This window comes from Theropithecus gelada, chromosome 15 (assembly GCF_003255815.1).
Source record: "Theropithecus gelada isolate Dixy chromosome 15, Tgel_1.0, whole genome shotgun sequence".
Lineage (NCBI taxonomy): Eukaryota > Metazoa > Chordata > Mammalia > Primates > Cercopithecidae > Theropithecus > Theropithecus gelada.
Genome location: NC_037683.1, coordinates 44,493,235 through 44,517,135, shown reverse-complemented (window position 1 = coordinate 44,517,135; position 23,901 = coordinate 44,493,235). Strand labels below are relative to the sequence as shown.

Sequence of the window (23,901 nt, the reverse complement as noted above, 5' to 3'; positions counted from 1 at the left end):
GAGCAAGACTCCATCTCAAAAAAAAAAAGAAAAAGAAAAGCCGAGGAAATACACTGTAAATGCTGGAGAGTCCTCCAACTTGGGCAGAAGTTGTAAGTTGACAAAACAGAGAAGGGCGCAGAAATATTTCAGTTATGTCTTTAATGCTGGGTAAAATTTGGTCCAAAAGATGGAGATGAAGAGTGATTCAGGCAAAGGGGTAAGCAGAAGCAACAGAGTGGGAAGTAGGGGCTGCTGAGCAGTTCAGTTTGCCTGAAGAAACATTCTAGGAAGTGAAGTCCAGGTGATGGAGGGTCTTGAATGCCAGCACAGCACATTTCAGTGTGATTCTCCCCCTGGAAGGGCGAGCAGTTGAAGGCTTCTGAGCAGGGGTGCGTGACTTGAGGTGTGCTGTGCATTTGTGACCTCTGCTGTGTTTTGCATGTGAGAATCCCAGGATGCCTTCATTTTTTTTTAGCTTAGCTCCCAGTGTCTAAAAACAGCATGTATTATTCAGTGTCACGTGTAAAGGTAAAACACAAAGCAAAACAAAATGATACAACAATGCCAAGAAAACATCTCAGATTTCTCCAAATAGCTGCGAGGCCAATATGTCCTTTTAGAGCCTTTGCACTTTGGTTTATTGTGATTTATCTCAGAAAAGTCCTGTTCTCATTTAAAATGGAAAAGAGGAAGTCCCCAGACACTTAGACATCTTGGGTTGAGTTTATCCATTTGAGGAAATAACATACCAGCAGCAATTGGCCTAAATGTTCATATTACAAGAAGTCAAACGAAATTATTTTGCAAACTGTTTCTCCATGATAGCAGTGGCAAAGAGAAAGGAAAATATGAATCGATTTTCTCTGTTCTGCCCGCTAATATAAAGTAGAGGTTTGGCAGTTATCTGCTTGATTTGATCACTTTTGAAATCTAAGAGATAATGCAAGACAGAGATGTCCACTATCTTGATTATACGATTGGGCTCATTACACTCTGTGTGCCCAAACACCATAAACCCTTTGGCTTTTATCTGATAAATGTTATCCACAGACATTCATTCCATTTAGTGAAATGCTTAGCATGAGTTTTCTGAAATAGCAACCTAAGTTATCTGTGTTATTGCCATATTTTCTCTTAAAAATATTTTAGGGTCAGGAGCAGTGGCTCACACTTGTAATCACAGCACTTTGGGAGGCCAAGGCAGGCAGATCATGAGATCAGGAGTCTGAGACCAGCCTGACCAACATGATGAAATCCCATCTCTACTAAAAATACAAAAATTAGCTGGGTGTGTGGTGGCGGGCACCTGTAGTCCCAGCTACTTGGGAGGCTGATGCAGGAGAATTGTTTGAACCGGGAAGGCAGGGGTGGCAGTGAGCCAAGATTGCGCCATTGCATTCCAGCCTGGGCAATAGGGCAATACTCTGTCTCCAAAAAAAAAAAAAAAAATTGGGGGACATTAACTAGTAGTCACTAGATGAGTTCTTCATTGTATGGGACTAAATTAAGGCTAAGTGCCTTAATTAATGTTGTGGCTGTAGATATAGACTAGATGGTGGAGGTGGCCATATGAAGATTCCCTCCAGGTGGAAGGAGCTCTCTGGGTCAGCTTAAGTTCCTTTGTAGGTTGCTGCATTTCCCAATATCTTTCTCGGTTTTGCTGAGCCAAAAAAGCTAAGGCAAAGGAGGCTGCTTTATACTCATTCTGCCAGTCTTTTTGACCCTGACACACGTGCTCACACATGTGTGCATGCACATGCATCCATCACACAGAATGACTAAATTTTTTTCTTTATTCTTTCTTTTTTCAGGGAAGCAGAAGAGTCTCTTTCAATCACAGTTGTTCGCTGCACGTCGGTAAATCTCTTTCTATGTCCTGTGTGTTAGTTTCACCATTCTTGGCCCTAAGACCCTGTTCCCCCAGAGGATATCCCTCATAAAGTAAGCAGGGAAGACAGAGGGTGGAGGGTGACAGCTGCCCGGCAGTGGGTGGCCAGTCAGTCCATGTTATCTGAAGACCTCCTCCATGCAAGTACTGTGGAGGAAACAGATATGGTGCAGGCCTCCAGAATGTCTGGCCCAGCTGAGGAGATAGATCTATGACTATACACAGTAGGATGATGGTTAAGTGCACCAAACTGGACTTTTAAGACAGGTTTGAGTGGCATGACTTTGGGAAAATCGTGTAGTCTCAGTTTCTCTTTTGTAAAATAGTGGTCATGACAATAACTGCCTTGTCTGTCTAATGGGTTGTTAGGAGGACCAAATGAGATGTTGGATATGAAAGTGTTTTATCGGCTCCGAGTTTCACCACACAGCAAGGTGTGGCATAGATGATCCTAAACCACCACAGGCCAAGAAGCTCCTCATGTATTATTTAGGGAAAGTATATAATCAAATTTTCAAAGGAAAAACTACTAAGGAGATAGTTTTTCAAAAGTTGATAGAAAATTTTTATTGTGAGAAACTTTAGTATGTACTTCTTAGCCTTGGCCACAAATAGACCAAAATAAAAAAAGAGGGGCATAGGGAATTTTAATAATGCATTTAATAACCTAATTTAATTGACCACATACCAAGCTACCAAGAAAACTCAATAAATTCCCCAAATGAAAAACTGTGCAGGTCCCTTTTTCTGAATATAATAAAATAGAAGCTAATAACTATTAAAAATTTAATTAAAAACCATTCAGCCATTCGGAAATAAAAATGTAATTTCCTAAGTAAAGATGGAGTCAAATAGAAAAAGCAAAATTGTCATTATAGACTATTTAGAAAATAATTGAAAATTAAAACTGTACTTCTTTTATTTTTTCTTGAGATGGACTCTCGCTCCCGTCACTTAGGCTGGAATGCAATGTCATGCTATCAGCTCACTGCAACCGCCACCTCCCGGGTTCAAGTGATTCTCCTGCCTCAGCCTCCCAAGTAGCTGGGATTACAAGCACCTGCCACCACGTCAGGCTAGTTTTTGTATTTTTGGTAGAGACGGGTTTCGCCATGTTGGCCAGGCTGGTCTTGAACTCTTGACCTCAGGTGATCCACCTGCCTCAGCTTCCCAAAGTGCTGGGATTACAGGTGTGAGCCACCATGCCCGGCCAGAACTGTACTTCTTAAAACTAATTTTGTGCAGTTGAAGCTATACTCAGAGTAAAATTCATAGCCTTGAGTGGTTTTATCATTTAATACAGAAGTAAATCAATTAAATATTCAGTGCAAGAAGCTAGAAGAAAAGATTAATAAAACAAACATAAAACAGAATAAAGTAATAAAAATTAAAATATAAATGATCCTCTGGAAACCAGAAAGATTGTAATGTTGTTAAGTCTAAGAGCTATTTCTTTAAGGACAAAGGTTATATAAAATGCAAAAACTTTAAGGGAAAGAGATAGGTGAGCCTCATGTGGAGGAAACTAGAATATTTCTGACATATACAAAAAAATTAACATAAAAGGAGATACATACTATGTTCCTTGATGGGAAGACTAAGTATTATTAATATATCAGTTATTATATTAATATATATACTTAATACAAATTCAAGCAAACTCTTACGGGACTTTCATTTGGATTTAACAAAGTTTATCAAAGTGAGACTTATCAAGAAAATCTTTTTTAAAAAGGATAATGAGGATGGCCTTGACAGGCAGATTTAAAAACGAACAAAGCTACAATTATTAAAACAGTATTATACTGGTGAAATGTTGAACATGTCAATGTAATCAGATAAAAAGTTCAAGAGTAGATGCTAGTATAAGAACATAGTATGTGAGGCCAGGTGCAGTGGCTCATGCCTGTAATCCCAGTATTTTGGGAGGCTGAGGATGGTGGATAGCTTGAGCTGAGGCGTTCAAGACCAGCCTGGGCAACATGGCAAAATCCCGTCTCTACAAACACAAAAACAAAAACAAAAACTAAATGATTATAACTGGCAGGGGCTTAGGTGAGAGAATGACTTGAGCCCAGGAAGTCGGGGCTGCAGTGAGCTGAGATCGCACCCCTGCACTCCAGCCTGGGTGACGGAGACTATATATATATATAGAGAGAGAGAGAGACAGAGAGAGAGAGAGACACCATATATATATATATATAGAGAGAGAGAGAGAGAGACCATACATATATATATATATATAGAGAGAGAGAGAGAGAGAGAGTGACCATATATATATAGAGAGAGAGCATATATAGAGAGAGAGACCATATATATAGAGAGAGAAAGAGAGAGAGTGACCATATATATAAAGAGACAGAGAGAGCATATATATATATATAGAGAGAGAGACCATATATATATATAGAGAGAGACCATATATATATATATATATAGAGAGAGAGAGAGAGTGACCATATATATATATAGAGAGAGAAAGCATATATAATAGAGAGAGAGACCATATATATAGAGAGAGAGAGAAAGAGAGAGAGTGACCATATATATATATATAGAGAGAGAGAGAGCATATATATATATAGAGAGAGAGACCATATATATATAGAGAGAGAGAGAGAGTGTGACCATATATATATATATAAAACTATATGTGTGTATGTGTGTGTGTGTGTATAGTTTGTGAAAAACATAGCATTCCAAATCTGTGGGAGAAAAGGCAATTATTCAAGAAATCAAACTTGGACATTTGTTTAAGTATTTGGAAAAAATCCGGTCTCAACTCTAAAAATGCAAACAATATGGATGGATGTCTGTCTGGTCACAGGCTGTAGAAAGGTTGCCTACACATTTCGGGCATGGAAGGAAGCACAGTGGAACAAAGGTGATTTGATTACATGAAAATATAAACCTTCTGTGGTCCAAACACTCCATAACACTAGAAAGCAGAGAAATTGTTGTCTCCTCTCTGTATTTGACAAGTGTTATCTTTTGTTTTTATTTCTTGGAAATAGAGTAGGAAAAAACCCACCTAATTAGAATGAAGATGTTTGCCATATGTCAGACCAAGTATTTTATGTATCGATAAATGGAAGTTCTTCTATTCTTAACATAATTTGTCTGTTAAATAATATGAAACCAATATGGAAACAGGGAAATCTAATCAGTTTACATGATAGTGCAGGTGTTAGGATGTCCTTTTTATTTAGCTGGTTATCTCTCATTGGAGAGTATTTTAATCTTAATCAGGCAGGTTTTTTCCTGATCTGTTTCCAAGAAATGAGCAAAAGAAAATACTTAATGCAGGGAGCGAGGGAAACAGCATAGAGGTGAATCCTTTAAATAATAAAAAGTATGGGAAGGTGAAAATTGGTATGTGTCCAGTACCACTCCTGAGATTCCTACAAGATTTCCAGGAAGAGAGGAACGTAAATACTGTGCTCTGGAGGTCTCTCAGGGAGAATTGCCATTAGCCCAGTCTGTGGCCATCAGTACCTCTGAGAAATGCCCTAAATATTGGCTAGCCTGCTCCTGGGCCTCTCACCGGAACTGCTCCGAAGAATTTTATTTTATTTTATTTTATTTTATTTTATTTTATTTTATTTATTTTTGAGATGAAGTCTTGCTCTGTCACCCAGGCTGGAGTGCAGTGGCATGATCTTGGCTCACTGCAACCTCCGCCTCCTGGGTTCAAGCGATTCTCCCACCTCAGCCTCCTGAGTAGCTGGCATTACAGGCATGCACCACCATGCCCAGCTAATTTTTATATTTTTGGTAGAGGCGAGGTTTCACCATATTGGCCAGGCTGGTCTCGAACCCCTGACCTCAAGAGGTCTGTCTGCCTCAGCCTCCCAAAGTGCTGGGATTACGGGTGTGAGCCAATGCGCCTGGCCCCGAAGAATTTTAAAAACATTGCAAAATGATCACATATATCTTGCTTTAGCAAGGAGCCTCGTTGTTGTGGTCGATTCTTAGAGTCCTCAAATTACTTGAAACTGATTAGGAATGTTAAAATCCACAGTTGCAACATTAATTATTGCTTCTCTAGAACACAGAATTTTATGATAAAGGTTCTGATTTAAATTTGTAGATCTGTATTGTCTATATTCATTGTCTATAATACATTAATTATTTGTAATAATATTAATGCCAGTATTTAATGTCTTATTTAATTTGCACCAAAAGGAAATGCTACGAGGAAGATACACTCATTATCCCCCCTTTACAGATGAGGATGCCATGGGCCTCACACGCCCACAGTCTCACATGCAGAAATCAGTGAAGTTGTGTTGTTTTCCAGGTAGACTCCAGAACCCACATTCCTTAGTGTTATGCTATTGTATCTTTGTAATCCCTGCTGCCTTCATGAGTGACAGCGTGTAGCCCAGGACAGAGGGTACTGCCAAAAGATATAGGAATGTTTTCCAACATGTCCCTTTCAGTGCCCTTTTAAACATTAACTCTTAGTTCAGCAAAAAACATGCACAAAGAGATTTTATCAGCTGAGGTCTCCTGCTTTCTGATGAATTAATTTAGAATCCAGGGAGAGCTTAGAAGTTCTAGAATAATGAGTAACTCATATTCTTTGAATTGTCTCTTTAAAATATTAGATGGCTGAAGTGGATGTAAGTAGGTGATTTATATGTTCTAGATGCCAAGATATTCAGGTATAAAAGTACAGGAGCCACAGTGGGGCCTATGTGTTGGGCATTTTCATGTCAGCATGTTTTTTTCTCAAAGCAGCCAGTTTCATGGTTGGGTGGTTCCAAATGTAAGAATGGCCCTTCTTCCCTATGACTCCCACCAACTAGTCCCAAGCAAGTCCACTTTGTATGAAATGGCAAAGATTTGGAAGAGTGACCTCTAGGCTAAACAGCTGTTCCATTGACCATTCCTCATAGATGCGTTTTTCTGAATTCTCACTTCTCTGAGAGCTTTCTGGACAGAGTCCAATTTCATGGTGACCCTCCCAAATAGTGGCACCCAGAAAGGAACACAGTTCCACCAATGCTGAGTACCATGGGGAGTGGACATGCACCAGGAATGCTAGTAAAGCCCAAAATTGGGTTAACATTTTCGCAGGCTCAATCACATTGTCGGCTTGGGTGAAACTGGTGACCAACTAAATCCTGAGCTTGTTTTCAAAGGAATAGCTTCCAAGCCACGTCCCTTCAGTTCCATGCTTGTGCAATTGAATTGAATTCTGTGCAATTGATTTTTTGGATGCTCAGTGCCACACTTCACATTAATCCCTGTCATGTTGCTTTTGCCCGGTGTTCTGGCATGCTGAGATTTTACAGTCAGGGAACTGTGGGGCTGAAAGGTTTATTTGTACAGTTGAGAGCTGTAGTCATTCTCCAATGACTTCCTGTCAGGGAACCTCCTCTGCCTAAGTCTACTCCAGTTCCTTCAGTTTCCTGCCAGTTGATTTTCTTGAGCATGATCCAGTTCTGGGCCCAATTCTTCCAGGATTTATCTCCCAAAGGTGAGAGACAACAGTGTTCCTGCAGATTCCTTTTCTCTCTGCATCTCTCCTCTGTTCTGCCCCTGATTTCTTATTCCTTTGAGTCTTTGGGATGGTGGTGGTTGTACCTGTTGACCACTCACTTTATCTTATTCCCTGCAGCTCTTGACAGTCCAGCTCCTTATACCCTCTTATATTTGTTTTTAGTGATTTCTTGGCCTTTGACCCATAGCTATCTCTGGTCCTTAAGTTTCCCATGCACCCTCTTATAGATTCCCAGTTCCTTGATCTTGCCCCCAAAATTCTTGCTGCCTGATATCTGATGACACCTTGCAGCTCTGTCCTTCACAGGTTTGGCAAGTTCACTCTCTCTGGCTTCAACCAAGGCATTGCTAAACATCACTGTTGAGGATTGAGACTAAGTTACTTAGTTAGAAATCAGAACTATTTTGAGTATATGTCAACTAGTTTATGAATCCACCTAATGGCACTGCATCTGGCCTTTTCCACAGGGGGATTATAGGAGACCTTATCAAATGCTTTGCAAGAATGAAGGAATACTGCTATATCTACAGAACCCTGGTCTACCAATATGGACTTCTATCTTCAAAGGAAAAATGAACTTGGTTGGCTCTGACTTGTTCTTGGTAACTCCATCTCTTATCTTAGATTTTGCCAAGAATATATATATATATATATATATATATTTTTTTTTTTTTTTTTTTTTGAGATATAGTCTTGCTCTGTCATCCAGGCTGGAGTGCAGTGGTGCAATCTTGGCTCACTGCAACCTCCACCTCCTGGATTCAAGCAATTCTCCTGCCTCAGCCCCCCGAGTAGCTAGAACTAAAGGCATGTGCCACCAAGCTCGGCTAATTTTTGTATTTTTAGTAGAGACGGGGTTTTGCCATGTTGGCCAGGCTAGTCTCAAACTCCAGGCCTCAGGTGATCTGCCTGCCTCAGCCTCCCAAAATTTTGGGATTACAGGCAGGAGCCACCGCACCCGCCCTGATTTTGCCAAGAATTAACGACAAACTTACCAATATGTGTTTTCCTAAATCCTCCATATTCATTTTCTGGAAAACTTGATATTTGATCATCTTTAGTCTCCTAACATTTCTTCCATTCTCTGTTCCATGGATGATACGAGCTGTTACATGTTGTAGGTCCACAAGCCTGTTAGATTCAAGTGGTATGGGAGTCTTTAGTTCATTTGAAGCAATCTGATAGTCTTATCACTAATTTTGAGTTGTAGCTTTTCTTTCTCTTATTCCTTCTATCCCTTCTCTAATTTCTACAGGTGTGCTTCTTCTCTGCAAACATTATTATTTCCCTGCTTTTCTACTAATTTTTTTTAAAGCAAATTATATATTTGAGATGGTGAGTCATAGTCATGAATCCTGTCCTGCCAAGATTCCAGTTATCCATGAGAATCACATTTACCTTTTTGCATTAAAATTTCAGGGCTACTTGTTCACTTCATGTACTTCATGGCTTTGGTCTGTTGGTATTTGAGTCTACGAACATTGTTTCTAAGAGTTTCCCTGATTGTTGTTATGTATCTCTTCTCCCATCTTCACAGAATGTGGCCCAGAGTTTCATCTTGGTACTCTTACACATGGAAACATTCTAGAGGCTGGCCTAAAGGACTGTCCACACCAAGGGAACATAGGATGTTAGGCTGCAAAATAGTGTATCAGGATTTCATCCAGGAAGGTCACAGCCTGTTGGTCTAGAAGATCATGTAAGATGCTATTCAGCAAGTGTCACAATTTGGCCTGATACATTCTAGTCCAGACATTTCACCATATACTCATACCAACCTGTGATGACTCCCTTCACTTCTTTGGGAAAAGAGGGTACCTGACAAAAGATAAGAGCAAAGTAGGGCCAAGGGTAAGTCATAAGGGTCAGAGTTTCAGGGAACCCCAACTAACTCCTATATTATACAGATGGGAAGACTCTGAAGGCCAGAGAAGGGCAAGGACTGGACCAAAGTCACACAGAGTTATTTTGCTGTGCTTTACACACCTACCTGGTTTTCTTTCATAAGAATTTGAGTTTGAGATAGTTCTCACAACTATTGAGCAGTAAAACATGAGTTGGAATTCAGATCATCCCGTTCACAGGCCAGAACTCTTTGTCTTCATCATATCACAGCTATTTTGCTACCATGCTGAATGTCCAACTATTCTCAGATACATGAGAACATTATCTGGCTTGGGATCCCTAGATTTTATGAAAATACCTATAATGGGATATCCTCCTTTCCTGTGGGTTTAAATTGAATCTGCAACAGCTCTCAAAGTTTCTGTTTTTAAGAAATGAGAAGATAGATATACCTGGCTTTTATGAAAGCACTGTTCCAAAATGTATCACGTTAATGTTTTTCAGGGAGTGCCTAAATCGTCCTTCCTGACCGAGGAGAAGAGAGCCAGGCTGAAGACCAACCCTGTGAAGGTGCACTTTGCTGAAGAAGTGCTCATCAGTGGACACAGCCAGGTGTGTCACTAGTCAAGTGATTGAAATTACTCCTTATGAAGCTGGCGAGCTGCCTTCTGGCACATAACTCCCTGAACCTCTGGAATTCCACAGCACAGAGAGGATGCAGAGGAAGTGCAGTGCATTTGCAAGAGGCTTTGTGCACCTGTCCCAGTCAGACGCCTGCAGACCCTGGACTGGGAGAGCTGGTGGGAGCTCTGGGCCATGGGTGGGGACTGGGAAGAAGAGCACTGGGTTTGGCCCTCTATTGTTCTGTGACTCCATTCTTCTGCCAAAGAAATTTCAACAGATTCCAATAGTTAATTTCTCATTGTGCATCTTCAAATGTATTATCCCCTCTGAAGGTGATCTATTGATAATCGTGCCAGTGGTGATGGGATTGCTTTTTATTTTTAAGAGCCCATCATCTGTTGAACCTCTATTATGTGACCTAAACTTTATGTGTACACAGTCCTTAGTCATCACAATACCCTGCAAGGGAGATGTTTTAACAAAAGAGGAAGCAGAGGCCTAGAGAGATTAAGAGACTTAACTCTAAGATCACATGGCGGGAAAATGCAGGAGCCCAGGTCCATGTGACTTTGATTCTTTGGTTTTTCACTGTGACATGCTGTCTAGTCCTTTTTGATATGGAGAGACCCAGGATTGGGGGTTCAGAAGACAAATTTGTAAAGGGAAAATGTTGGCTAGAGTTTGATTTTAATGTGGAGTGCTGGATAAAAGGCGCATTTATTCATAATTTGTACATTTTCCCCCAGTAGTCTATAACTATTGCCATTCTGAATTTCTTAATATTAGACTTTGAAACTTTAAAGTCAAAACTTGTCCTTATCTTGTCTTCTCACCATAGAGACCAGCAAAGGCCGGGGGAGTTAGAGGGGGTGGGGGCTATGGCCATTTTAACAAAGGATCCAGGTGACCTGGTCCACATCTACAGAGCACTTATTTTCTACCTGCCCTGCTACTTAATAGGGCATACCTTCAAATAGACTTGAGTGAGAAAGGTGGACTTGTTCAGGAAGGGGCCAGTGGGAGGCCTAATGCATGACTCAGAAATCACCTGTCGGTTGGCAATATTTGAGTCACGTTTGTGAAATTGGATTGAGTCTCTTTAGAAAATTAAGTTTAGATTCTGCCAGGCATGGTGGCTCACGCCTGTAATCCCAGCACTTTGGGAGGCCGAAACAGGCGGATTACGAGGTCAAGAGATCGAGACCATCCTGGCTAACATGGTGAAACCCTGTCTTTACTAAAAAATACAAAAAAATTAGCCGGGCGTGGTGGCAGGTGCCTGTAGTCCCAGCTACTCGGGAGGCTGAGGCAGGAGAATGGCGTGAACCTGGGAGGCAGAGCTTGCAGTGAGCTGAGATCGCACCACTGCACTCCAGCCTGGGTGACACAGCCAGACTTCATCTCAAAAAAAAAAAAAAAAAAATTAAGTTTCAATTCAACACATGACTCTTCATCTCAAGAGTCATGCACAGTGATGAGTAGTAAGGGTGAGAACCAGTTAGCAGGACAGGTAGAGAATAAAGGCACTACAGGTGTGGACAGGGTCACCTGGTTGATTTGTTAAAATGGCCATGACCTCCCATTCACTGCTGTCTATGCTGAGGGGACCAGATAAGGACAACTTTCACCTGAACTGGCTACAAAACTGGCTCAGAGTTTTGGTGGGGTTGGGGAGTTTAAAGGAACAGCGTTCTAAAAAGTTGTCTCTGGGAAGACTTGGAAGGTTGGGGCACCTCAGGGAATCTTTGGGAGTCTCTGCATCAGCCGCACAAGGCAGAGATAGCAAAACAAGTAAGAGTTCATCCCTGTAACCTGTCTATTCATCCTTTCAAGTGTTTAAAAGATGATAAAATTGGCTGTTAAACTTTTCCCCTTGGAACATGATAAGACTGCCTTAGATACACAATCACTGTGTTAAGAAGGATCTGAGATAGTAAACCAACATTTGAAATATGTTTGACTTTGCTCACAGTTAAACAAATACAAAGGAAAAATGTTAAAAAGTAAAACTTTATACTTAGCAAACGAGCACAAACAGAGAAAAAATGTAAGCCCTAGTGCTGAGAAAGTAATTATAGCCATGCACTACTGATGGCTTTATAAATTGGCTTAAACGTTTTTGAGTGGAAAAACAAAATTTAATGACTGCCATAAAAAGTGACCCAGAGATTGCATTCCTATTAGTCTATACAATAATTTAAATGTGAAAATCCATATATTTAAAGGTATCTGTAGTATCAACATTTTAAATAGCTCCCAAAATGGAAAAACATGCTCAGTTGTCTAGGGCAGAGGAATTGTGAAATCAGTTCTGATATTTCAACTCAATAGAATATTATAAAGGCATTAAAATTATGAACATTAAACCCACCTAAAAATTGTATATGAAATGCATATTGGGTAGAAAATGAACATAGAATCACGCATATTAAATTATTGCAGCTCTCTAAAAACTATTTACAGATATAGATAAAAATTGGAAGACGCCTTAGGGAAAAGTAAGTGGTGGTAGTTATGTAATGTTGCTATGAATACATTCTTTGTAAACCTTTTAAATCACAAAGAAAGTACTAAGGAAAAAATTTCCCACCTGGGACACCCCAAAAATCAGATTTCTAAAAACTCCAAGCCAGAGAAGTAAGATGGCAGCAGAGTAAGCGGTCTGAAATCCCTCATCCTGATGTAGTGTGAAATGGCACTGGAATATGAACATCTTCCTTTTTCTTCCGTAAAAATACTGTGTGTTTTTTTTTTAAAAAAGTTATAGACCTGGGAGACAGAGGTTGCGGTGAACCGAGATGGTGCCACTGTACTCCAGCCTGGGCAACAGGGTGAGACTCTGTCACCAAAAAAAAAAAAAAAAAAAAAGTGATGACTGTGAATCTTGCTTAGAAGATATAAGCACCTTTATATTTAGAAGATTCAATAGTCTCATCTGAAAAAACTGGCAGTTTATTTGTTTGTTTGTTTGTTTAAGATGGAGTTTTGCTCTTGTCGCTCAGGCTGGAGTGCAGTGGTGTGATCTTGGCTCACTGCAACCTCCACCTTCCGGGTTCAAGCAATTCTTCTGCCTCAGCCTCCAGAGTAGCTGGGACTACGGACGCCTGCCACCACGTCCAGCTAATTTTTGTATTTTTAGTAGAGATGAAGTTTCACCATATGTGGGCTTTATACCCAAACTCTTTATAGAGATGAGTGCAGGGGGGCAATTCTAGCTCAGATCTTGGGAACTCTAAAATCTCTCTGTGCTTCTGGAGGACACCAGCCCCAAGGGCCCTTTGTATTTGCAACCAAACACTCTGAATTCACTTCTTAGGAGAACTGGGAGATTCTCCAAAACCCTCTCCTGCTCCATCCCAGGAGTTCTAGCTGGCATGGGGCCACCATACACAGACCAGTCCTGTGCCTTTTCCCCAAACAGCCCTACGAGAGTGGCAGAGCCCCTTAGGGGACCTCATGCATCAAGGGTGATAATTGGGGTGAATGTAGTGGAGAGCATCCCTCCGCCCTTTGGTGATATTTCATTACAGGGAATGCAGCAATAAAATGAGGGTAGGAGAGGCTTTCCTACCCTCCCCCTCCCACCCCAATCCTATAAAGTAGAGTCTAAGAATCTCTGAAAGGCCCATGTTGAACAGTGTACATGTTGGTCATCTGGCTTGCCAATTTGGATCCCATAAGGGTACAGCCAGCAGTAAAATGCGAACTGATGGTCATGAGACATTGCACAGGCTCGCACAGTGCTATCAGTACGCTCGTGGAAGGGCTCACTCTTCTCCACCATTTGTCATATCTAACAGTCCTCATGGGTATCCCTTGACAAAGCATGCCTGTGCATTGGAGAAATTCCCAAGTGCCAAGAAGGAACCTCTGACATGGTGAGGAGGTTAGGGAGGATCCTACTCTCGAAACCAGGCAGGTCCAGACAGTCAAGGATTTGTCATACCCAGGGGCAGGAAAGCTGTGACTGGGATACAACAGGCCAGGCACGGTGGCTCAAGCCTGTAATCCCAGTGTTTTGGGAGGCCAAGTCAGGCAGATCACTTGAGGCCAGGAGTTCAAGACCAGCTGGCCAACATGGAGAAACTCTGTCTCTACTAAAAATACAAAAATTAGGCTGGCACAGTGGCTTAGGCCTGTAATCCCAGCACTTTGGGAGGCTGAGGCAGGTGGATCACCTGAGGTCAGGAGTTCAAGACCAGCCTGGCCAACATGGTGAAATCCCATCTCTACTAAAAAAAACACAAAAAACAAACAAACAAAAAAACCAAAAATTAGCTGGGCATGGTGGTGTGCACCTGTAGTCTCAGCTACTCGGGAGGCTGAGACAGGAGATTTGCTTGAACCCGGGAGGCGGAAGTTGGAGTGAGCCAAGATCACACCACTGCACTCCAGCCTGGGTGACAGATCAGACCCTGTCTCCACAAGGAATAAAAAAAGACAGGGATACAACAATTCTCTTGTGTTTTCCAGGGTAATTCTCTGCTGTGCATGCCCAACGTGCTCAAGCTATACTTGGAGAATGGACAGACCAAAGCTTTCAAGTTTGAGGCAAACACAACCGTGAAGGTATTAAGAATAAACTTGAACTTCTTTTCCCAAGAGAATGTTCTGGCTGCTAGGACCCCCAGGCATCTTGCCCTGCATCTGTCTTGGTGATCTCACAAACACCATGGTCTGAGACCCTGTAATAATAAGCCAAGTACCATGTTATCTCATTTAGTTGCACAACCACCCAGAAAGATGGTATTTTTACCACCATCTTAACTGAGTGGGGGTTAGGAGGTGGGAATCAGGACTTACAGAGATGATGTGACTTGCCCAAAGGTCAGATTAGAACTCCTAAGCCTTCACCCATAACCCCCAGACTTCCCTGCCATTTGTCTGTGACTCTACCTGCTACCCCAAACACTAGAGCAGCCAAAAACCCAGGTGAGATGTCAGGAAAGGCCCAGGCGCTACCTATTCTGTTCTTTGTTAAAGTCAATTGAACTTATACTTCACAAGTTTCCCCATATGAGATGGTCTGAGAGGGGTTGCTGAGCTTAGTCAAAGGTGGTCTGTGTCTTCAGGATTTTGCAGTCTAGTTGAGGGAGGGTGGACATTCAGGAAATGCTCAGTTGTCCAAAGCAGGATGAAATAAAGGCCACGTGCAAGGGGAAGAGTACCATCTGTTCCAGCCTGTCCGGACATCAGACAAGGCTTGGAAAAGAAGCTGGACCTGTGCTGAGCTTTGGAGGACAACTGAGATTTCAACAAGGGCTGGTAGGGACAGGGCAGTTGAGGGTAGGGTACGTGTCAATCAGAGAGTCACGTGAACTAACACAGCCAGAAAAATGGGAATTGCCCAGGAGATAGCAAACCATTCAGCAGGACTGGGGCACAGGCTGTTTTCTTGTGGAAGGAGTGGCTGTGGAGGGCCTCAAATGCCAGGCAACAACAGAGCTTGAGTTTTATCCATAGATAATAATGTATGGTGCTAACAGTTCTTAAACAAGGGAGTAAATAGTGTTAGAGTGAGGCTGCAGTGAAGAAGCAAAGTTGTTCAAACATTAAAAACCATGTAAGAGGAAACATTGAGCCCAGCTCTTCTGGTACAAGGGGGAGAGCAGGTTCAGGAGGGCCCATGCATCTATAGGTGACAAACAGTAGCCAAGACACATGCACACACATACATCTGCACAGTACATTCACACACGCATATGCACGCACACATATGTACAATGTACATACACCTGCATGCACACATCTAGTGTTTCTCTCTGGCACCTTCATTTGGCAATTCTTACAGCTGCTCCAAATGCTCTGTTCTATTTCTTCCTAAATGTGACTTAGAAGAAGCTGGAGAAGGGCTTTCTGAACCTGGGGAACTCCAAGTCCAGAGGAGGAAGGCAAGGGAGGAATAGATTTTAAGTGTTTACTACATGCCAGGCACTCTTCCTGGGCACTTTCTTGTGTACGCTCTCATTTAATGCCCTAGCAACCTTGTGAAGTAACTAGTGTTATCCCCACTTTGCAGGTGAGAAAACAGGCCCAAGAGGTCCAAAAATTGTCAAGGTCAGCTAGCTCATAACTGGCTTCAAACTTGTTCTGTTTTTGAACCCTGTGCTGGATCTTGTCACTCTGCCATTCTGCAGAAAAGGGAAGCTCTGCAAATGGATTAGACAAGAGTTCTACTTTCATCATCTTTGATCAAAGTGGATTGGAATAGAAGGGTTGATTTTTTTAAAGCAAGTCCCCCTTTGGTGGCCAAAAGGACTTTGAGGTAATTTACAATAAAGGCCCACATTACAGGGGAATTAAACTTAAGATGATAGAGAGTTGGGGAAATGAACAAGGACTTAGCCAGTATAATACTGGTTAATCTTATTTATCTGTAGTAGCCAAATTTTTTAAAGCAAAGCCTTTATCCACACAGAGAGAGGTGGATAAAAATAAATCTTATGAGTGAAAAAAGGAAAAATTACTGTCAGCTCATCAGTGACTTATCTTCCCCTTTCCCTTACTAAGGGAAGAAAAGTTCTTGTATTAGAAAATCCTTTTTCTCTAAATCAAGAAAAAGAATATGTCATTTGACTCAGTAAAAACTTAACACTTTTTATGTGCCAGGCATTTCTGTATCACCAACAACTTGGCAACAGATTACCCAGGGGCCAGGTGCAGTGGCTCATGCCCGTAATCCCAGCACTTTGGGAAGCCAAGGTGGGCAGATCACCTGAGGTCAGGAGTTTGAGACCATCCTGGCCAACATGGTGAAACCCCGTCTCTACCGATAATACAAAAACTAGCCAGGCGTGGTGGGTGCAAACCTGTAGTCCCAGCTACTTGGGAGGCTGAGGCAGGAGAATTGCTTGAACCTGTGCTGCTGCACTCTAGCCTGGGCGATGAGAGCGAAACTGCATCTCAAAAAAATAAATAAACAAATAAATAAATAAATTACCCAGGGTTATACTCTTAGGAAGCCTGAAGTCTTGGGGTGGGGGTAGGGTGAGGAGATGAGACTTGGGGACAAATCCCAGTGAAATGAGGTACAGTGTGCTTAAGACTGTGAAAGCAGGACAGAAGCCATGTGGTACAGGCTCAGGGGAGAGCAAGCTACCAGCTGGGTGGCAAGTAAAGGCCTCTGGGGGAATGGAGTGGTAGCCTGCATGGCAGATGTAGAGAGATAGATTGGCTTTTGACTGGAGTGGGCCAGGAGTGATGTGTGAAGGCAACATCCAGGCATGGGGAACAGCACCAACAAAGATCCAGAAATGGGCAGGTTTGACAAGTGCGTGGCTCCTGTGGGCAGAGCGCATTGGGATAAGCAGCCGAAGATAAAGTGGGAGAAGTGGGTTGGCACCTGATACCTTGAGAGTCTTGGATATTAAGCTAAGGACTTTGGATTTTGGCCAGCGAGCCATCAAGAGCCACTGAATGTTCTTGAGCAAAGGAGAGCATGCCCAGTACAAGGCTTAGACAAATTCCTCTAGATCGAGAGTCAGCAAACCTTCTGTAAAGGACCAGATAGTGAATATTTTAGGTTTTGCAAGCCACAGGATCTCTGTCATAGTTATTCAACTCTGCCATTGTAACAAATGCGCATGGTTATATTCCCATAAAACCTTAATTACAAAAACAGGCAGTGGGCTGGATTTGCTCCACAGGTTACGTTTGCCAACGTTTGCTCTACATGCAAGGTGGAGAACAGATGGGTGGCAGGAGGGTTCACAGGACATCCCTGTACAAAGCCAGGAGAAATGCATGAGTGCAAGCCGAGGTAGACATGGGAGAATGGAGAAGGGACAGAGTCAAGAGACAGGCTTTCCATTGGGGCCAGCACAATGCCAGGCACACAGGCAGCACTGAATTAATGGTGTGGAGCTGCAGAAGCAAATGGACCCTTCGAGACTAGTCACTGGGTAGTTATGGGGGTGAGGAACAAGTGGAGAGAGGGTTCCGAATCAGGAGTCATGAGGAGGGAGTAGCACCTCATGGTGCGAGACTTACTACATTTGAGGTTCTGGCAGGACATTTATGATTGTTGTTTACTCACCAAGTGAAAGTTTGTGTGCATCTACTATGTGCCAAGCATGGGATATACTGCATAATGGAGCACAGCACAGGCAAGGCCCACATCCTCAGAGAGTTTACCATCTAGTGAAGTGAAAGACAATAAGCAAGAAAACAGATTAGCAGTTGTCATGCATTGAATACATACCATCTGCCAGGTGCTGTTCTAAGTGCCTTCTAAGGGGAAATCAATTCAATGTACACAACAACCCTATGAGATGGGTGTTAATATTATTCCCATTCTACAGGTGAAAACACTGAGGCATAGAGAGAAGAAGCAATTACAGCTAGGAATTGGGAGTGGAGGTCTAGAACCCATTCACTTAACTTTACAATGGCTGTTAATTGAAGAAAATAATATTAAATAATGGTGAGGGAAATAAACAGGACACTGGGACAGAGAATAATAGGGATGATTACATTTATGTACGCTGGCCGGAGAAGGCCTCTCTAAGAGGCGACATTTGAGCTGAAACTCGAAGGAAGAGAAAGAAACAGACCTGGAAAGAGTAATGGGGAAAGTATACTGGGCAGAGGGAACAGCGTGTGTGAATGCTTCGAGGCAGCAAAGACCTTGTGGTCACAGAGGGCTTCTCTAGTGAGCAAGAAGAGTGGCGTGGCAACCAGAATGCCTCAGCGCAGCATTCATGACCATTCTGTCCTGTCAGCCACTCTCGGAAGTTGGAAGTAGGCATTATTGTCCTCTATTTGGAGAGGAAGCGACTGAGGTTCAGAAGTGTCCCTCAGTTGTGGCCGAATGTGGTGGCTCATGCCTGTAATCCCAGCACTTTGGGAGGCTGAGACTGGCAGATCACCTGAGGTCGGGAGTTTGAGACCAGTCTGGTCAACATGGTGAAACTGCATCTCTACAAAAAATACAAAAAATTAGCTGGGCACGGTGGCACACGCCTGTAATCCCAGCTACTTGGGTGGCTGAGGCACGAGAATCGCTTGAACCCAGGAGGCGGCAGTTGCAGTGAGCCGAAATTGCGCCATTGCACGCCAGCCTGGGCAACAGAGTGAGATTCCGTCTCAAAAAAAAAAAAAAGAAGTTTCCCTCAGTTGCATAGTGAGTGTGTGGTGGGATTTTGTCTAGTAAGCAGTCAAAGATACAGACTGGGAGCCTGGCCAATGTGGCAAAACCCTGTCTCTACTAAAAATACAAAAAAATTAGTTGGGTGTGGTGGTGCACGCCTGTAATTCCAGCTCTTTTGGAGGCTGAGGCAGGCAGATCACTTGAGGTCAGGAGTTCAAGACCAGCCTGGCCAACATGCCAAAACCCTGTCTCTACTAAAAATATAAATACGAAAATGAGCCAGGCATGGTGGTATGTGCCTGTAATCCCAGCTACTCGAGAGGCTGAAGCAGGAGAATTGCTTGAACCCAGGAGGCAAGGGTTGTAGTGAGCCAAGATCATGCCTCTGCACTCCAGCTTGGATGACAGCCTGGAAGACTCTCTCAAAAAAAAAAAAAAAAAAAAAAAAAAAAGAGAGAGAGAGACTGGGAACTCCGGAGGGAGAATAAGTCTAGAGACATAGGAGAGAGAGGCAGAAGCCTCCACTGGATGGCCTCAGCCTTCCAAGTAAAGCAAGACAGGGTGGCTGTATGGATGGTGATGGAGCTTGAGGAGAGGGGAGCTGTGGCTGCAGGGCTGTAAGGGGCCTGATGAGGGGGACCAGACCCCTGCCTAAGTCAGCATTGGGCCTGTCAGTGCAGGCTTTTCTCTCCCTAGCTGCACTAAGGAATGGCAGGAAGGCCAGGGAAGTCCTCCCTGTTCCTTGAGTAACCCCTCCACCTCTCTGTGCCTGCTAGGACATCATCCTCACTGTGAAGGAGAAGCTGTCCATCCGAAGTATCGAGTACTTTGCACTGGCCCTGGAAGAGCAGTACAGCATCTCCCGGCTGCACCTGCTACACGAAGAGGAACTCATCCAGCAGGTAGGGAGGACTGACCGCCTGTTCCTGGGAGGCATGCGCTGGGCTGGCTGCACGCCTCAACCAGAACCTCTGGGGACAGGGCTCAGCACATCTGCAGGTTTGATGCACTTTCTCTTGCCCCAGAAGGCACAGAGCTCACTCAGCCTGGGGGTTATGGGACAAGCCTGATTTTCATCTGCTAGTATGAGGTAGGCAGGACACAGATTTAAGGTCCTCCCCATTTTGCAGATGTGGAGACAAAGGCTTAGAGAGGTAAGGTGATTTTCTCAAGGTAACATAGCTGATAGAACCCTGATCTTTTGCTTCTAGCTCTGACGATCTTCCCTTGCACTTGCTGCCTTTGAGCCATTAGGGAAGCATTTGTGGCTGTGTCTAAGCCCTTCTTGTGGGACTTACCCCCTGATATGGTTCCTGATGGCAAAATAGGGTAAACATAGCCAAACAGTCTATACCACTCAATCTCCCAACCATTCAATAATATGTTGTACCAACTTTTTAAAGCTAAACACAGGTTAGTTCAACAAATCTTTGTGAGTCTGTTACAAAGATGAGGAGGATTTTAACAGTTGGAAATGAGTAAGACAGAACCTCATAAAAGCCACCCTGAACATTCCTCTTGGCAGATGAATTCTTACCCAATGCACTCACCGATTAGAAAGTTTACTGCTTGTAGACTTTTTAATTACTTCTATTCCATTTGCATTGGGAAAGAAAATCAAATTAAATTCCTAAGAGAGTTTAAGTGAAATAAGGTAAGTCGTAGAATGGTATATATACTATATTATTATTTGTGAAAGATAAAAGAATAGACTTATACTGAAGTACGAATATACATAAACTGTCTCTGGAAGGGGCACACAAGAAACTGAAAGCAGGAGTTGCCTCTGGAAAAGGAAACTGGAAGATGGGTGAGTGGGAAATGCTGCCCTTTTGAACCTTTTACCTTTTGTACCCATGAAAAAGAAAGTCAAATTAGGAGCAAACGTCTATGGCTGTCTTGGGAAGCACTAGAATTGAAATCTCTGGGGACTGTCTTTCACTGTCTGTGTTTTATAGAGTAGTTTTGTGGAATGACTGCAAGGACAAAGGCAGTTAGGAGATTAATAATCTCTCCCTTACCCATCGCAGGTGGTAGAAAGGGAGGAGTCACATGACTACCGCTGCCTCTTCAGGGTCTGTTTTGTTCCCAAGGACCCCCTGGACCTCCTGAAAGAAGACCCCGTGGCCTTTGAATACCTCTATCTGCAGGTGACTGGGTCTGTGCTTCCTAAAATAACAGTGGTTGTTCTCAGAGATGGCGCACTGGGTGATTTTGAACGTGAGCTCGAGGCCATTAAACAACTCCCTGGTAGGGATTATCTTTATCTGAAGGAGAATGGGCCTGATCATCGCTCAGAATTGCCTTTTCCGTCACTAAGTTGCTGTTTTAGCAGATGTGCAATATCAGAATGAAATTCAGGCTCCGTCCCCAATGTAGACGATACATTTTGTAATACCATTTTAGGATCTTTAGAATTACAGTTTTTATTGCTAAAAGGGGCCTTAGTGCTTCAAAACCTCATTTTAGAATGATGACACTGAGTCTTGGGAAGGTCATGTGATTTGTCTGGGTCACCCACTTAGTGGCAGAGCCAAAACCTAGTTCTTGATCTGGGGCCTGGTGCTCCTCCTATTCTATCTCGTTAGATGAGAGTTATGTCATTTTTATTCTGATGAAAAATAATCATTTGGAGCGGTGGCTCATGCCTGTAATGTCAGCACTTTAGGAGGCCAAGGCAGGTGGACCACTTGAGGTCAGGAGTTTGAGAACAGCCTCACCAAACAGTGAAACCCCGTCTCTACTGATAATACAAAAAATTAGCCAGGCATGGTGGCGCACACCTATAGTTCCAGGTGCTTGAGAGGCTGCGGTGGGAGAATCACTTGAACCTGGGAGGTGGTGGTTGCAGTGAGCCAAGATCATGCCATTGCACTCCAGCCTGGGTGACAGAGCGAGATTCTGTCTCCAAAAAAGAAAAAAGAAAAAGAATCATTTGGCAGATATCAGTATTTTACAGATGAGATAACTCAGACTAGGTGGATTGGACTGCCCCAAGTCTTACAGAAATGGTGGCAGAAAATAATAATAATAATAGCAATAACAATGCCATCAATATTTTGTATTTGTATAACACTGTGTGCCTTGTACCTGCTTTCATATACGTTATCTAATTTAAGTCTCATAGAAACCACGTAAGGTAGATTTTACTATCCTCATTTGCCAGACACCAAATGCTCAGAGAGTCTTGGTAACTTAACCAAGGTCACACAGCAAAGAACTGTGAGAGCCAGCTCTCAAAGCGGAGCTCCTGGTCCTGCTGCCTTTCACCCGAGAAAACGAGGGTACACAATACGTCTGCTTTTGTTTCCCATCTGCTCTATTTAATCTCTTCTAGAGCTGCAGCGATGTGCTCCAGGAGCGCTTTGCTGTAGAAATGAAATGTAGCTCTGCACTCCGACTCGCGGCTCTGCACATCCAGGAGCGGATCTACGCCTGTGCCCAGCCACAGAAGATCTCTTTAAAGTATATAGAGTGAGTGGCAGGGGATGGCAGCTGCATTGCATTTATAACTTGCTGGCCCTTGGCCAGGAGGGCCAGATGCCACAGAAAGCTGATAGTCACCCACCTACCCATGTATCTGTCTGTTGTCTTTTCATCCATTTCCCTCTGCACCCTTTCTAATCCGACCTGGCTCCCCCAGATGTCTGAACCTGGCTGCTCTCTCTGGGACAGAAGCCAACTCCAGATGGAACGACACAGGATCCCCTTGTAAATTCCCAGTTCCCGGGAAGATGTTTTGGGAAATCAGTTGCCAGCATCAGTGTTAAGCTCTTCTAGGGGTGGGAATGCCTTGGAAATTAATTTTTCCCATGGATATGAACCAGTTCCTATTGCATTGTGTCTCCACTAGGGCAGTTTCAAGTCCTACAATTTCAGCACCTTCTGATTCCTAGCTTAGAATTGTTCTGGACAGCATCACTCAGGTTTGCTAAGCCCCTCCCCAGATCTCAGCTCTGTCCTGCCTGAGCATCAGAATCAGATGGGGAATCATAGTTTTAAAAATACAGCAGATCCTTGGCCCTGTCCCTGATGTACTGAGTCCAATCTCTAGCAGCAGGGCCTGAGCATCGGTAGTTTTAGCAAGTTTCTGGGGGATTCTGAGGCTGCTAGGCTGGCACCATGCTGAAGCTTGGCCTGAGGGATTCACAGGAGCTCTACGTTGCCCCATGAGAGTGTCTTTTACATATGCTGTCATTATTTGCCACGTATTTTGTAGTGAAAAAGATTCAGAACTCCTGCTCTGATTGATAGAATGTCACACCATGCCAAGAGTGATGAGCTCCCAGAATGATCAGTGGGGTTTAATTCCTGAGTGCATGTAGGGATTTTTGTGGAGAGTGTGTGTATGTGTGTGTGAGAGAGAAAAAGAGAGGAGGAGAAAGTGGCTCATAATTGCTGTATTATGGGAATACTAAGTACTGAATCAAATGTAATTATGCTCTTCATTAGAGCCAAGTACCCTGTAGAAATGAGCCTCCTTGTCTCCAATGTCTCATGGCAGGAAAGACTGGGGAATAGAGAACTTTATATCTCCAACTTTACTCCGAAACATGAAAGGCAAAGACATCAAGAAAGCCATTAGCTTCCACATGAAGAGGAACCAGAATTTGCTGGAACCCCGACAGAAGGTAATGAAGGTGCCTCTGCCGACCCACCCAGCAGTCTGCTGTGAAACTTTAGGGAAAACATTTTCAACATCACCTGAATTTTAGACCAATGAATAACTCTGACTTCAAGTGTTTGTTTTTTTTTTCTATTTAAGCAACTTATTTCGGCTGCCCAGCTACGTTTAAATTATCTACAGATCCTCGGAGAACTCAAGACATATGGTGGAAGAATCTTTAATGCTACTTTAATGGTATGTATTAGAGAACTGTGAAATCCTACTCACATAAGGGACCTTAGAGATCCTCTGAAAATCAGTGTATCTTTTAGCCTAAAATTCCTGAGGACTCTGTCATG

At 43.0% G+C, this 23,901-nt stretch overlaps 1 protein-coding gene across 1 annotated transcript in view; it reads left to right on the top strand.

Moving 5' to 3' along the window:
• The window catches only part of FRMPD1 (FERM and PDZ domain containing 1), a 100,130-nt gene that overhangs the window by 63,300 nt on the left and 12,929 nt on the right, over positions 1-23,901 (top strand). The window contains exons 5-12 of the mRNA XM_025360041.1: positions 1,794-1,839; positions 9,729-9,836; positions 14,322-14,417; positions 19,713-19,838; positions 20,967-21,086; positions 22,274-22,410; positions 23,441-23,567; positions 23,702-23,797. Coding sequence (XP_025215826.1) covers positions 1,794-1,839; positions 9,729-9,836; positions 14,322-14,417; positions 19,713-19,838; positions 20,967-21,086; positions 22,274-22,410; positions 23,441-23,567; positions 23,702-23,797 — 856 coding nt within the window. The remainder of the gene's footprint in view (positions 1-1,793; positions 1,840-9,728; positions 9,837-14,321; positions 14,418-19,712; positions 19,839-20,966; positions 21,087-22,273; positions 22,411-23,440; positions 23,568-23,701; positions 23,798-23,901) is intronic.